Source organism: Engraulis encrasicolus, chromosome 11, assembly GCF_034702125.1.
Source record: "Engraulis encrasicolus isolate BLACKSEA-1 chromosome 11, IST_EnEncr_1.0, whole genome shotgun sequence".
NCBI classification, from domain to species: domain Eukaryota; kingdom Metazoa; phylum Chordata; class Actinopteri; order Clupeiformes; family Engraulidae; genus Engraulis; species Engraulis encrasicolus.
In genome coordinates, this window is record NC_085867.1 from 54,071,562 (window position 1) to 54,086,847 (window position 15,286).

A 15,286-nucleotide genomic window follows, 5' to 3' on the forward strand; every position below is an offset into this window, starting at 1 on the left:
AGAGAAAGAGACTTAATTTCAATTTTCTTGTAGCCTATGACCTGTGCATAATAAGAGACAATAAAAGCTGACTTGACTTGACTTGACTTGATAGAGAGATGTCTTGTTTAATTCCCATAGTATTGACGCAAGAAAGTGGCCACTTTTGCAACCAAGATGTGTTACAATTTTTTCGTTTGCATTTTTTTAACAGTCACCTGTTGATAATAGTGTCTTGGAGAATACAAACAGAAATTAGAATTTGGTACAAGTGCGCAAAATAGGCTACGTTAATTTTCTGCTCCTGTAAAAAAAAAAAAAACAATTCCATCTCTACGCTTTAGGCTACATGCTTTACATTAACATAATGTTTTATTTCCGTCCATAAACTATAAACGCACATTAAATGCGTTATTACATTATATGATCCACGGGGTGCTTGCGTGATTCAACACACGACTTGTAGGCAATTGGTTTAATGTGCTTTCGGTTTCACACCATCGAAGAGGACCGTGGCCCGGCGTCGCACGAGGGCACTACAACCAAGAAAGTTTTAACATTGCTTACATGCCGGTGTTTTGTAAGGCAGCAACGCAATTTACAATAACAGTGCGTGTCGGCTGCCAGCCTGCAAATGGCCAATAAAATAAATCCTTTTAGTGAAGCAGAGGAGGCGTCAGAGAATGTGACATCGATGTAGACTAGTTTCAGGAACTGGAGAGAAGGGCGTGTGTTATTAGTGATCAGCCAAGCAGAAAGTCCCACAGTTGAACTGTCAGCGAGCGACATAGCAGGCAGACGAGGAAAAGCAAGTGAGGTGAACAGACGCGTTTTGCCTGTCTGAGCCTAGATGGTCATATAGCCTATGAAGACTACTCATCACCAGCAACGAACAAGGGATTTTAACACTGCCATAGGTATGGTATAGCTTCGAGACTATTCTGCCACTGCTCACACGGGATTTTACTCACATTGCTGTATTAATACCACAGAAATTGTACCTCATATTTCAAGACATCATTCGCGGACGGCGCGCAAAGCCGGCTCGCGCAGTGCGTGGGTAATGTAGCTGCCCGTATTTTATGTCACAATTCCGCGCTCTGACTAATCAGACATCGGGGACCACTGAGTCACTGGATTTTTTCATGGGAAGGTTATTTCTCAAGCACTGGTGATAGAAACTATTTATCGTAGTAGACTGCCTGGGTTTTCCTGTCACGTAGCCTTAACGGATTTCGTATGGTTGTGCTTCATACCTTTCAAGCTATTTGGACACTTTGAAACACAGCTTGTATATAGCACACTGTGACTTATCAAGTCTTACCGAATGATTCTGCCTCTTCTAAAAGATAACCGATGAAATGATTGGTGCGTATCGGGTCGTGTTTCGGATCCACAGCCTGCGAAGGCGCGGGGAATGTGGTGTGTCAAATAATTGAAGAGACTAACTTTTACAAATGCTTGATAGGTTATGAGGTTATGATATGTTTTGTGGCATTCTCTCTTGTTGACAGTCAGTGTATTGAAGTCTGTGTGGGTTGTCGTTTACAGTAACCGAAGATAATATCTGGGAAGTCCGCTTTTCGCGTTAGAAAATGTTTAGAAATACCTAGAATTAGCGTGAAAGCTGGCGACATATTCGAAAGAGCTCAAGGTCGAGTAGGGCATATCTACATTATGTGATTCAAGCTTTCAGTCGTGAGTGCTTTTAAAGTTGGGACAGAACAACGTTTGCTTCTACACTGAATCTGACTTACAGTAATAGTGAGAAGGCAGGACTGATGTAACCATGCTGTGTTGTGTGCCAATCGTAATGCGTGTTTGATTTTTTTAACAGGTATCTGAGATCAAGACCCTCCCCCTTGAAAAACTTTGTTGTCAATAACTCCTCTTGGCACGCTCTCTCTCTCATACCCGCACACACACACACAATGCCCATGTGGAACAACAACAGTCTCTGATACCTGCCTAATCAGATTATGAGGATTTGCCATTACTGTGTCAATGACGGGTAAAATGGAAACACCCTTCTATCACGATGACACGCCAAATGTGCCTAACTTTGGGCAAATGCCAGATGCATATGAGCGCTACCAGGCCCACAAGATGATGAGCAAGAAGAACATGGCGGTGGCGGCTGCCCACCACTTCCCCGGCGGCGCCGTGGGCAGCTCCTCGGGCCTCAAGCTGCTCCAGGGCCAGCCGGGCACCAACGGCAACATCAACCCCAACAGCCTGGGCATCAACAGCAGCGGCGGCCCAAACCCTGCTCTCATGACGCAGCAGGAACTGGAGCAGCTCATCATCCACACCAACCAGGGCCAAGGGCCCAACTCGGGCAACCCCTTCATGTACCGTAACCAGGCCACCAACGAGCAGGAAGGCTTCGCCGACGGCTTCGTCAAGGCCCTGGCCGAGCTGCACAAGCAGAACCAGCTGGTCGGGGCGCCCATGTCCCCCCAGGGCTCCTACCAGAGGAACCTCATGGCCGGAGGGGAAATGCCCATCTACACCAACCTCAGCAGCTACAACCCCAACGCCCTGACCGTCTCGTCTTCATACCACGGCCAGCAGATCCCCTACACATCAGTAGGGGGCCACGGTGGCCCTGGACACAGCGGTCAGGCCCCCGGCGGCGGCGGCCACCACCCGCACCACCACCCGCACGGCCGGGGCGGCATGGACGCGCCGCAGACGGTGCCCGAGGTGCCGCACCCGCCGGGCGCCGACCCCACCAGCTCGCCGCCCTCGCTCTCGCCCATCGACCTGGAGACGCAGGAGCGCATCAAGGCCGAGCGCAAGAAGCTGCGCAACCGCATCGCCGCCTCCAAGTGCCGGCGGCGGAAGCTGGAGCGCATCTCACGGCTGGAGGAGAAGGTCAAGGTGCTGAAGACCCAGAACTCGGACCTGGCCTCCACGGCCAGCGTCCTGCGCGAGCAGGTGGCCCAGCTCAAGCAGAAGGTCATGAATCACGTCACCAACGGCTGCCAGATCGCCGTCAGCTCGGCCAGCATGGCCGCCGAGAGCAGGGAGAGCACCAGCTGCTGAAACACTGACAACACACACTTACACACTTACTCACAAAAAACCAACACAATGGAGACAAGGTTTTCTCGCTCTGTTCTCCCCTCTCTCGCTCACCCTCACCCTCACTCTCGCTCTCTCTCTCTCTCGATATCATTGGCTGTCACACTCCCTCTCTGGCTCTCTCTCATTATCATTCTCTCTCTCTCTCTCTCTCTCTCTCCCTCTCTCTCTGTCTCTCTCTCACTCTCTCTCATTATCTTACTCTCTCTCTCCCTCTCTCTCTGTCTCTCTCTCACTCTCTCTCATTATCTTACTCTCTCTCTCTCTCTCTGTCACTCTACATGCGGTGCGCGCTCACTCTTTCTCTTTTCTCTCAGTTTTGTTCCGCTGTCACTGTTTGAGTCACTGGCTGTGGAGAAATGACAGAGTAAACAGTGATTAGAGATGGTAGCTGAGGTGAGACTCTGAAGAGGTGCAAGAGAGGGGTGAAGGGGAAACCCCTCTTACCTCTCTCAGGCGATTAGGGAGAGTGAGAGGTAGAGACTGAGCCAGAGAGAGAGAGAGAGAGGTGCGGTTGGGGGACAGAGATCCAACTGAAGAACATTTCAGGACATTTTCTTGACTTCTGACAGGAGAATCATTGACAACAGAAAACATATTTTTTTGTGAAAAGTCAGGAGCACTGCGAGAATGCCATCCGAGTCAGATGGGATGGTCCAAAGGGAAATGCTCCATACAACACAGACTTGCACACACAGAGATGGGCACACACACACACACACACACACACACACACACACGCACGCACGCACGCACGCACGCACGCACACACATAGACACGCACGCACGCACACACACACACACACACACACACACACACACGCACACACATAGACACGCACGCACGCACACACACACACACACACACACACACACAGACAAGCACTCCTCTGAGATAAGAGTGAGGACTGTGCTTTATTGTATGGCACTTTGCACTCGTTCAGGCTAGCTGGAGCCACAGTGGCATCGGCGAGAGAGGGAGAGAGAGAGAGAGAGAGAGAGAGAGAGAAGGAGAGAGAGAGGGAGAGAGAGAATTGTCCCACATTCCCTTTAGCAGCCTTGAGGATTACGTTAGCCTGACACACACACACACACACACACACACACACACACACACACAGAGCAGCCTGTATCTCTGGAGTGACGCGGCTTATTCAAACATGGTGGATTCACTGTGGGGACATGGAGTTGACTCAGAATGGGGATTCCTCGCATACAGTCATACAAATAATGAAAAAAAACCGTACCCCCTTAGGACCCTTTGGAGACTTGCTCACCCCAATTCAGAGGGGGGCTATGCCTGGTATGACGATTTCTGTTTTATTTGTTCTTCGTTTCAACTCGAGTTTTGTTTTTTCATATTTAGTTTATTTTTTTGTCAGCTATACAATTGATTGGGTAAACGTGTGCTTAATTACATTTGAAATGATATGCACTAGAGTTGTGAGGTCAACTTTTACGACATTTCAAAGTGACCAGCAGTTAGGTGAATAGAAGCATGTGTGGGGGACTACATGGAGACGACAATGCACCTACGTATGACTGAAGACTTTTGGAAACGGAAGCTCTTTAGAACTTGGTCACAGTGTATACCCACATTAACTGAGTTAGTTGGCTGTGTTGTGGTGTAGATATCAGTGCAGATTCCTCTATTTTTGTCGAAGTCATCAAGTCTCAAGAACCCAGTGGAGCATATTGTTAGTATGTTTGTTTTACTATTGTGCAATTTGTGAATATTGAGGAAAAAAACACGACTTTTTTAAAACAAAAAGTCAAACTTTCAACTTTTTAAATGTGTATGAAATGATTCTGTTTATTTTGAGATTTAGAGTAGTTTTGAAATGAGAGAAAGAGAAAAAAACATTTAAACAACAAAAAAATGCGTACGGCCTGGACTTTATAAATGAGCAACACCAGAGCACTATCGATGGTACTTATGACTGCTTTTGGTTGAGCCTGAGCAACATTGAATCTGCATTCCAAGACAAAGACCTTTTGCACTGTATTTCCTCGTACACCTTTAATAACACGTTAATACCATGCGTTTTACCTGGACAGCATGTATTAACTACAAGCAACAGCGTGTTGGACTGCCACCGTAAGCCACACTAGTTTATTTTATTTTATTTTATATTTAGATTTTTTTTGTGCTGAGAGGACAAAATGCTGAGATACAGAAAGGGAGAATTTATTTTACAAATCTCATTTTTTTGGTTACAACACGAAAGCCAGTTGGAAAAAAAATAGAAAAGGGCTTTTCAAGTAATAGTATTTTTCCCCTTTGGTTTGATTTTGTTTTTGCATTGTTTGTTTTTTGTAAGATTTTTTCAGAAGCAATTTATTTATGCAAAAATTATCTATACTATTTATGTTGTTTATGTAAAGGAACTGTACAGGTGGAAATACCAGTGTCTTATTGACACTATTTTGGACTTTATATTGCACATAAATCATAACATTAAATGATGTCTGATATTTATCATCAATCTCTCACATGAAATGTATACTCATGTATACAACCCACTCCTTCTGAAAACTACTTGGTATTTTTGTGGATTCCTAAAAAAATAAAAGAAAAGATTGTCTTTATGAAACTAAAATCAGATTATCCCTCTTGATATCCTTGGCAGTGTGTTAGATCAAACATTAGCTACCTTGCTGACAATTGGTGCATACCAGTCAAACTTTGTGCAAAGACAGAGCTTGCTTTTTTCAGATTACTGTTGGCTTCAATAATCTGATCAGAAGTCTTTTCATGACATCGTTCTGCACTGAATTGCTACTTATGCCTTTCACATATATAATACAGAGGTGTAGATCAACTGTTTATATATCTATATACATATTCTTATCAATCTGCAGTGATCTCATGAAAAATTGTTATAGTACAACTTTTGAGTGTCAAGGAAATATTTATTTTTAAAAACTTGAAAGAGGCTTTAAATGCCAAAAAGCTGTTATATTTTTGTACTTTTTTTTGATCCTGAAGTTTTCATTTTTTGAGAGACAAATCTGCGTAAGTGTGCTCCAGTGTGCTATGTTTGCTCTAACAAGACTACACTATTTATTGCATTGCACCAGAGGGCTGCCTTTGCTTTTGTCCACATACAGTACATGTGCTTTCAGCAAATTTGGTCCCCAAATCCCACCCCAGATAACTCCTATATGATAGATGGACTACAACCCTAAACCTCATTGCTACACCTCTGAGGTTTGACAGTATTGTATTGTGTATTATTAGTTGATTTGATTTGTTTTTATATGTTTTGTTTACCACACACATGCATACTGTACATAGGCCTACATTTCTCTGCTGACATTTTTTATTTCTGTGTTGTAGTTGTGTTGGTATGGTATAATTTATTTTAAGTTCTGGGCTGGGCTGGGTCAGGTTAGAATAATGCCATGCACATAAGGACTAAGTTACTTTTTCTTCAGCGGAGTCCCTGGGTTGATACTGGATCAGAGGAGGAGGAGTGGAGTCACTGCCGTGTAATGTCAGAAAATCTGTTGCGTGTGTGTGTGTGTGTGTGTGTGTGTGTGTGTGTGTGTGTGTGTGTGTGTGTGTGTGTGTGTGTGTGTGTGTGTGTGTGTGTGTGTGTGTGTGTGTGTGTGTGTGTGTGTGTGTGCGCGCGCGCGTGTGCATGTGTGCGTGTGTGTGCGTGTTTTTTAGGAGAGATGGGGAGCAGGGTTTTTTATGAAGCTAAGCTAATCGTGGAGCAGGTAGGACAGGCCTGACAACAAGATCTGTTTTTAAGCACATGGATCTGAGCATTTATTCAAATGAAATGGCGAACTGTGCAGTGTTTACAAAGAATGCACACACACACACACACACACACACACACACACACACACACACACACACACACACACACACACAAACAAACTGCAGTCGGAGCAGGATTGCCATTTTATTCCAAAGACATTCCCAGAAGTGGAAGAAAAGGATAATGACATAGTAGAATATTGTTTACTTTGTGATAACAATAACAAACAAAATGTCTGCCTGTTGTGTTGTGCTCAATGAAGACCAGTGGACTTTATATGACCATTTCAAAAGAAAACTCAAGTGTGTGAAATGACTGACCTGCGATTTGAAAACATTCAGCAGACCAGCAGTCTTGACTAAAGGGCGACTTGCCTTGCTTTTTTATTGTTCTGTTTATAAATAAGATTACATATTGGGGAAAATGCACATTGTCTATTTGATTTATCAAAAAATAAAAGCAACAGGTTCCTGAACCAAGTAACCCTCTGGCTTCCGTCATTGGAACATCATCTGCCTACATGTACACATAAAATGCAATTCGTTAAAATTTCACATTTTATTCATTGTTTTTGTAAAAACATCCAATACTTTTTTCTGTGCTACCTTGAGGTAACAGTGTTATTTTGATACATTTGATTCCATTCACTTCCCTTTCAGAAAAAAAACTTTTTTGATACACAGCAGTACATGTGCTGGCACAAATAGGAAATAATATGGTACGATTACATATTGTGACAAGCCATTACACGCCTTCCAACCAGTAATACAAACCACATATAAATATTGCCCTTAATGTGGTCATTACATCTCTCTGTTTAATAAACATAGCCAGAGGTCTCTAAAAAATGTCTGCGAAAGAACCTCTGAGTTCATCCCATTCAACTCGGTCATTTTGAGAGATTGACATCAGCTGACTTAACACAAACTCCCCCTGCAGTTATCAGAAACCATCTCCTCTTGAAGAAGACAGCTGCTATACGCGCTATCTGTGCTCCCTGAAGGTTAGTAAGGGGAGGAGGAGGAAGGGGAGGAGGACAGCCAAAGTGTGAATGGCACGTCAAACACGCTCATCATTTCGGCTCTCAGTTTGACTCTCTTGTCAGTGTCCCTGGCCGTTTCACTGGAAAGGGGCCACGCTACCAGACAAGCCCAGGGCTCTGACGGCACAGAGCGAACTGAAACTGCCCGGCAGCCGAGGGAGGGAGGGAGGCAGGCAAGGCATGAATGTGGTCCTCCTACAGTATTGTACTCCTCCTCCTCCTCCTCCTCCTCCTACCAGGCCAGCGATTGCTCAAGACACAGAACAGATGTGGAGAGTCGGTTCGATTCCTGAGGGGGAGAATCAGCGCTTTCGGTCTAACAAGACATGAGGACTGAGGTGTTCGCTCCGTCATGACGCCAACCTTGAGAGGGGCCTTGGCGCTTTATTTACATTTTGTTGTTGTTGTTGGGTCAAGCGTGTGATAGTGTGATAGCATTGGGCAACACTGTATACTGATATAGGCCTATGTTACTTATAGTATTTACAGTATATACACAATACATACAGCATATGGTAGAGTCATATGCGTATTTGTATGTATATCCAGGGCTCTAAAAAACACCCACAAAATGGCCAAATGCTGGTGAAAATTCATTTTGGCTGGTAGATAAAACCTACGAGCCACTTTGACCCAATGGGGAGTGCGTGTTTGGCTAGTAAGATTATCATCTAGTAGCAATTTTGGCTGGTGATGAAAAAAGTGCATTTAGAGCCCCGTGTGTATCTATTTCCCTCTTTAAAAACAACTTAAAACCGACTCGATCTAATTCATTCATTCATCCGCACTCTCCCACTGATACAGTAATAGTGAAGCGATGATGCGTACCACAGCGATGACCATTTCACAGTAAATCTAAACACATCCTGCCGCCCACTGTCTGTCTGTCTAGGAGCCTATTCCCAGCAACAGGCCTTGGACTTCCAGTAAAGCACATGGAATAGTCGGGCTCATTGTGAAAGCAAAAGTGACTACATGTACACAGACAGACAGTATCCACATGCGAGGGTGAACCAAGGGGTAAATCAGTGGTGGTGAGTGCAACACATGAATGAGTTGAATAACTTTAACGAAAACTAGTTTCACTATCAGAGAAATAGTCAATCAATAGACTTACAGTGGCCACTTCTTCCTTTTATGGCAATAGGGCTGGGAGGGATCTAACTTTGGATTTGGTTGATTATAACCAGGTCTCTAAATTAGCGTGGGTCAAAGTGGCTACCAAGTTGGTCTTTTCTACCAGGCAAACTGAATTTTTTACCAGCATTTGGCCAGTTGGCTTATATATACCGTATATATACATATATATATAAGAAATGAGTGGACAGTCAGAGACAGGATTTCCTGTGGGAAACAAGTGTCACTGTAGAAGCATGTGAACTATTTAGAATATGTGTAACCATGTTGGTCTGAAAAAATAAGAGGCAGGGCTGTTGAGGTGTGTGAGGAAAATCAGTGAACTGAAATGTATCTTTCTGTCTCCATCACTCTCTCTGCCCCCCCCCCCTTCTTACTCTCTTTCTCTCTCTCTCTCTCTCCCTTCTCTTCCATTCGGTTCTTCCTCTACAGTATTAGCCTGATGCACGAATATGTGCTCTTTCTCTGTCTCTGTCTCTGTCTCTGTCTCTGTCATCTCTCTCTCTCTCTCTCTCTCTCTCTCTCTCTCTCTCTCTCCATCTCTGTCGGCCTCTCTGCCTCTCATTTGGGAATGACTAATTCCTTGTTTCCACCCACCTCTTCTCGCCCACGCACGCAGCGCAGGGAAGAAGGGATTGTGGGTCAATGAGGGCCGTCCATTTCAACTATACGCTGCCACTCAAGACCAGGGGGGAAAATGCTATATTATACAGGAATGGATTTTCACTATAAGCAATTTATAGATGTGTATGCTCTAAGGTTACATCCATACACATGTGGAATATATGACTTTAAAAGAGATAGAGGGGGAGGGAGAAAGAGAGTGATAGAGAAAGACAGATCAGATATGGGAAACGGAAAGAGAGGGAAAGATTGATGTCCTAACAAATACTTTATCTGTGAGTGTGCCTCCCTCTCTCCCTCTCTCCCCCTGTGTGTGTGTGTATGGGGGGGGGGGGGGGGGGCTGACTGTGTGTGCGTTTGTGTATGTGCGTGTGCGTGCGTGAATACGTTTCCCTGCATGTGTGTGGTAGTAGTGAATGGTTCTGAAACAGTGACTCAGAAGGACAGTATTTAACTGTACTTCCCTGCAGCGCTGTAAGCCCTGTATAGCACCTAGCCTCTCCCTAGCCCCGGGCACCGGCAGGAAGTGAATTGGGGCATTCCTGGGGATGTTGAAGTGAAAAGCGGCAGTCATGTGCTCCGTGTCTTGGCATGGCATTGGCTGAGTAATAGGAAATACCTCTCATACCGTCACACTAACGCCTTAGTAGCCATGTGTCACAAGTAGTGCTGTGTCACATTTCAGCTCACCTCAAGCCAGCTTGGTACACCACCACCACACAACCAGACCACGATATAAATATTATATTTGACCTTTTAGATGCAACATCTGAGCTTTCGGTTTCCCACAGTTTTGAGGTTCTGGGGCGAGTATTGTTCTGTGAGAACAATCTGGAAAATGTTGGAGATACCCTCTTCTGAGAGAAAGGAGGAGATGAGGGAAAGGTGTATCACTACAGAAGCACAATGCAATGTAATATAGTGAGGGCTAAGATACGGAGAACAGAGTGATAGAGAGAGAGAGAGAGAGAGAGAGAGAGAGAAAGAAAGAGAAAGCGAGAGAGAGAGAGAGAGAGAGAGAGAGAGAGAGAGAGAAAGAAAGAGAAAGCGAGAGAGATCAATGTTCTTTCTTGTTTGCTTTGGGAGGGCCTGGGTGTGTTGTCTTATGGTTGCAACACAGTGAGTGGGAGTAGGGACACACCCACACTCCTTCATTGTGTCTGTTCATGTTGGTGTGTGTGTGTGTGTGTGTGTCTGTCCGTGTGTGTGCGGGTACGTGGGTGCTGTGTGTGTTCAGAGCAACTGTGGGAATTCAGCCCACTCTGTCCTCCGGTATGAGAGTCCTTAAGCACGGCACAAGGAGATCCAACATCCAACAAAGATACAAAGGCAAACACACACACACACACACACACACACACACACACACACACACACACACACACACACACACGCATACACACATAAACGCATGCTGCTACTCACAGACAGAGCTATTTCAGGTGAAAGCTTCCTGGATTGCCGTGGCAACCGATGTTCTCCTGCATGCACATGCATGCATTGGCTGAGCGACGAGAGACACTTTGAAGTGCAGATGAGCAAGCGGAAGTGGTGTGCCAACAATTAAACATGACCACCAGCCCGACCATCAGCCTGCAGTGCACACAAACAGCTACTGTGCTTTTTCTCAGTCTATCGTTGACATAGTTCATAGTCATTTCTTTTCAAAAGTACAATACAATAAATAGTATATGCAATAAAAAGTAAATTTGGAGAGATTTTTCTCTATATATTAATCTTTTAGAAGAAAACAGCATGGTTGAATTACTTTCACCCATGAAGGCCTGATGTGTCTCCATATGCAAATATGTGCATTTGAGGAGGATTTCTTCTCTGTGTGCTGTCTATGCAGATATTTGGGGAGGGGTTTGCACAAGTAGAGGCACCCAGCATTGCACCATATTCATGACGCTTAAAATCTCTAAAAAGAAAAAAAAAGCCTCCTAAAAGGGTCATGGCCAGTGTGGTTCAGGAAAACATTGTTTAGTTATTTATACAGGTGTATTTGAGGAAGACTTCATCTCGCTGTCTATGCAGCTAAAAAAAAAAACAAGTACAAGCATTGTGTCATAATTCATCACCTTTAACTTCTTCTAAAAATACAAAGCATGGGTTTTGGGTGATGTGCCGGGCTGGTTCCCTAAAATATCTTTAGCTGTGAGAAGGCTGAACTGTTGAACCCAGCCACATTATGGTCAGGGCAGGCACGGACGAGGACGGCAGCAGCTTGCATTGCTCCTTTTTGAGCAAACATGAGGTCAGTTGTTTGTTGGGCTATCCTCGACGTGTTTTATTTCACCAGCACACGCCTCGCTGAGTATACGGGACACTATATTACATTAGGAGGACTGTGAATAATATCGCTCGAGCTCTCTAAACCTCAACACGTGGAGTTTCTCTGCTCCCCACCCACAAACTACACACAGGTGTGTGTACACGTGCATGCTTGCACACACGAATGAACGGACGCACGTACGCACACAACCCCTCAGCTGTATTTCGGCCACAGTTCTGGCAATGCTTTTTACACAGCAAATTCTGCAGTGTTCATTCAACACTTTGACGGTTGATTTGACCTTATTTGGACATAAATGAACTCTTTAAGTGTTGAACCAACACCGCAAAATTTACTGTGTATTTGGACGTTGTTGTTGAGCAATGTTTTGCCACGTTTCCCCATCTTTCTCTAAATGCAAGTGCCAAAGTTCCATAGTAAAACTCTTCCAAAGCTATCCACTGAAACCCCTTCATCCAATGGCCGCCGTTTGGCTACACAACATTTTTGTCTGGGTTTAATTTTGAATCCGTTGTTATTGCGTAACTGAAAAGAAGAAGAAGAGGAAGAATATAAGAGAGGAAGATCTTTGAGAGATCTTTGAAGATCATTGAGAGGAAGAGACAAAAACCAACAAGGTCAACGTCTGCGCCTACACTTTAGACCCGTGTATTGCTTGGTGCGTCCACTCCCAAAAAGTAGTAATCATTCATGACCTCAAATTAAGAGGAAGTGGCCAGAAATATAGGGGGCCTAACAGAAGAACAACAAAAATAACCCAAGCAAAGTTCAGCAGTTGATGTGCGTCATGCAATGACACTCCACGTCCACACTAGACATTACACTGCATTCAATTTTGCTGACACATTAATCCAAAGCAACTTCCAAATGAGGACATCATCAGCAACAACGTACAAGTAGAGTAGAGTGGCAGGTTAGTGCATATGCGATGCAGTAAGTAATTAGTATGAAGGAGGGAAAGGAGTCTTCAGAAGCTTCTAGAAGGTTGATAGAGATTACCTTAGCCTTGTAGCATCTAATGATCACCAGAAGCTGAGCAGGTGAAGATTGGGTTCAAGCAGGTCACTATGGCCGCTCAGAGAGAGAGAGAGAGGAAGGGACGGAGACAGAGACAGACAGAGACAGAGAGCGCTCATGTGCTGGCCTGGCCTTCCAACCAGCCAGCGCTGCATACATTTGCACCACATCAGCCCTGCAGGGGCATCCCTTGCATTCATGCATGTGCATGGCGAAGCATCCGACCAACCAACCACCTCCCCTTCCCCCAACCCCAACTTCCACCTCCACGCCATCCCCCTTACCCCTCGCCTCTTCCTTCACCTCACCCGTCTCCACGCCACCCCAGCCCCCTTTTCCCTCGCCTCTTCCCTTCCTTCCCTGTTGTTTCGTGTGGTGCTCTGATCACCATAATGACCTGTGTGGCAAATGTCATTACGTCTCCATGTGCAAGCACCGAACCACAGATGCTCCACCGAGCGTGGCTGCCATCGCCAGTCATCCGCTGGGGAGGTATACTGTAGAGCAAGGAGGTCTGTCTCGTCTTCATCAACAACTGATTCGACCCCGTGTGCCCTTTTGCCGCTTGCATAACCAAGGGACAACAAAACCAAACACAACAGCATGCACATTTGAGAGCAACATGGGATTGCATACATCTCTTAATTGCGTTATCCTGAAACCGATCGCAAGGGCTTCCAAAGGATTTATTTAGCGACATGGGGGAATTCAAGCTCAAGCCCCCTTCTCACCGCCACATAATTGAGCTCCGTTTCACTTGAGCGTCTTAAATGGATTCGCAAAGATCCGTCGTGCTGTAAAACTAGACAATTTAACGGCATGGGCTTGACACATAAACACATAGTGTTTTGACAATATCGTCTCCACTTACATGGTATGCCCCCTATTAGTGGGCTGTCCTGAGGGATATTAGGGGCAGATATATGGTCCTCGGTAGAGAGTGTGTGTGTGTGTGTGTGTGTGTGTGTGTGTGTGTGTGTGTGTGTGTGTGTGTGTGTGTGTGTGTGTGTGTGTGTGTGTGTGTGTGTGTGTTGTGTGTATGCATGTTCGTGCAAGATAAGGTAAGGTAAGGTAAGGTAACTTTATTTGTACCCGAAGGTAGATTTGGTTGCAGGCAAAAGTAGCAAAAGCTTACACAGATAACAAAGTACTGACACACAAGGTAGTGTAGTGTATGTGTGTAAGAAAGTGTGTGTGTGTGTGTGTGTGTGTGTGTGTGTGTGTGTGTGTGTGTGTGTGTGTGTGTGTGTGTGTGTGTGTGTGTGTGTGTGTGTGTGTGTGTGTGTGTGTGTGGTTGTACACTCCTCAACTCCCCACACAGAGGGAGGTGGACCACGGCGCCCTTGACCCGTCACCGCTGGTTCTGATTAAGAGGAAATGTGTCTCTTATAGCCCCTGGACCCGCGGGCCAGCTCCGGTTTCGGACTCTGCTTTTCCTCCTCTACCGCGTCCCCTCTCCGCTGACACCGCTTGTCCGCGATTAGTTAACGCCGGGATCACATGACCTGACCCACGGTGACCTCGCAGGTGAAGTGAAAGGTGGAGTGGACCCAGACCCCTGGTGATCAGGTCAGGGGCTAAGTGCAGGTCTTCTAGTCTAATGTGATGTGTCAATCACATGGGGAATTAGCTGTGTGGAGTAAAGGGTTTGCACCTATCAAGTTCTTGCATTCATTTCTGGAGCTTGTGGTTGCTTTTTGTCACGATTGAATTATACTGTTTGTACGCTACACAGAGAACTGCAAAGTCAACCATCATGCGCTCTTTAGACTGCAACCAAACAATAATAGGATAGGATGAGCCTTTATTGTCTCTTCTAGAGAGAAATTTGGTATGGGCACAGAGAGTCTAAGCGTTTACACAGAACACATATCAACACATTAGACAAACACAAAAAACACACTTAACATGCAGGACTGAACCACAAAACATGTAAACATGTAGCCTACATCCAAACATGCACATATACACACAATTATATCATACCATGACTCTTTCAACCCCCCCCCCCCACACACACACACACACACACACACACACACACTCCCCAATTCAATAGACCTAGAACATTTACACAAAAAATAATCCTGAGTATACAACCTTAGCAGCATGGAACTAGGAAGACCCAGCCCCCCCACACACACACACACATACACACCTACCTACTATTGAGCAATCTAATAGACCAAGGAACCACTGAAAAGTTTGTCTTGCAATTAGGTAGCCTATATCTTCTACTTGATGGTAACAGTTCATATTCACCATGCAAGATATGCTCCTGGTCCTCTGCGATTGTCTGTCCCTGCCTCATCACTGATTCATCAAATAAAACCT

At 45.1% G+C, this 15,286-nt stretch overlaps 1 protein-coding gene across 1 annotated transcript; it reads left to right on the forward strand.

Moving 5' to 3' along the window:
• The first annotated feature begins 737 nt into the window (after positions 1 to 737).
• Positions 738 to 5,546, forward strand: june (JunE proto-oncogene, AP-1 transcription factor subunit). Its single transcript, XM_063210983.1, has 2 exons — positions 738 to 896; positions 1,817 to 5,546. Exon 2 carries the CDS (start codon positions 1,984 to 1,986, stop codon positions 3,025 to 3,027), a length of 1,044 nt encoding a protein of 347 aa, XP_063067053.1. The 5' UTR covers positions 738 to 896; positions 1,817 to 1,983; the 3' UTR covers positions 3,028 to 5,546.
• Positions 5,547 to 15,286: the final 9,740 nt, after the last annotated feature.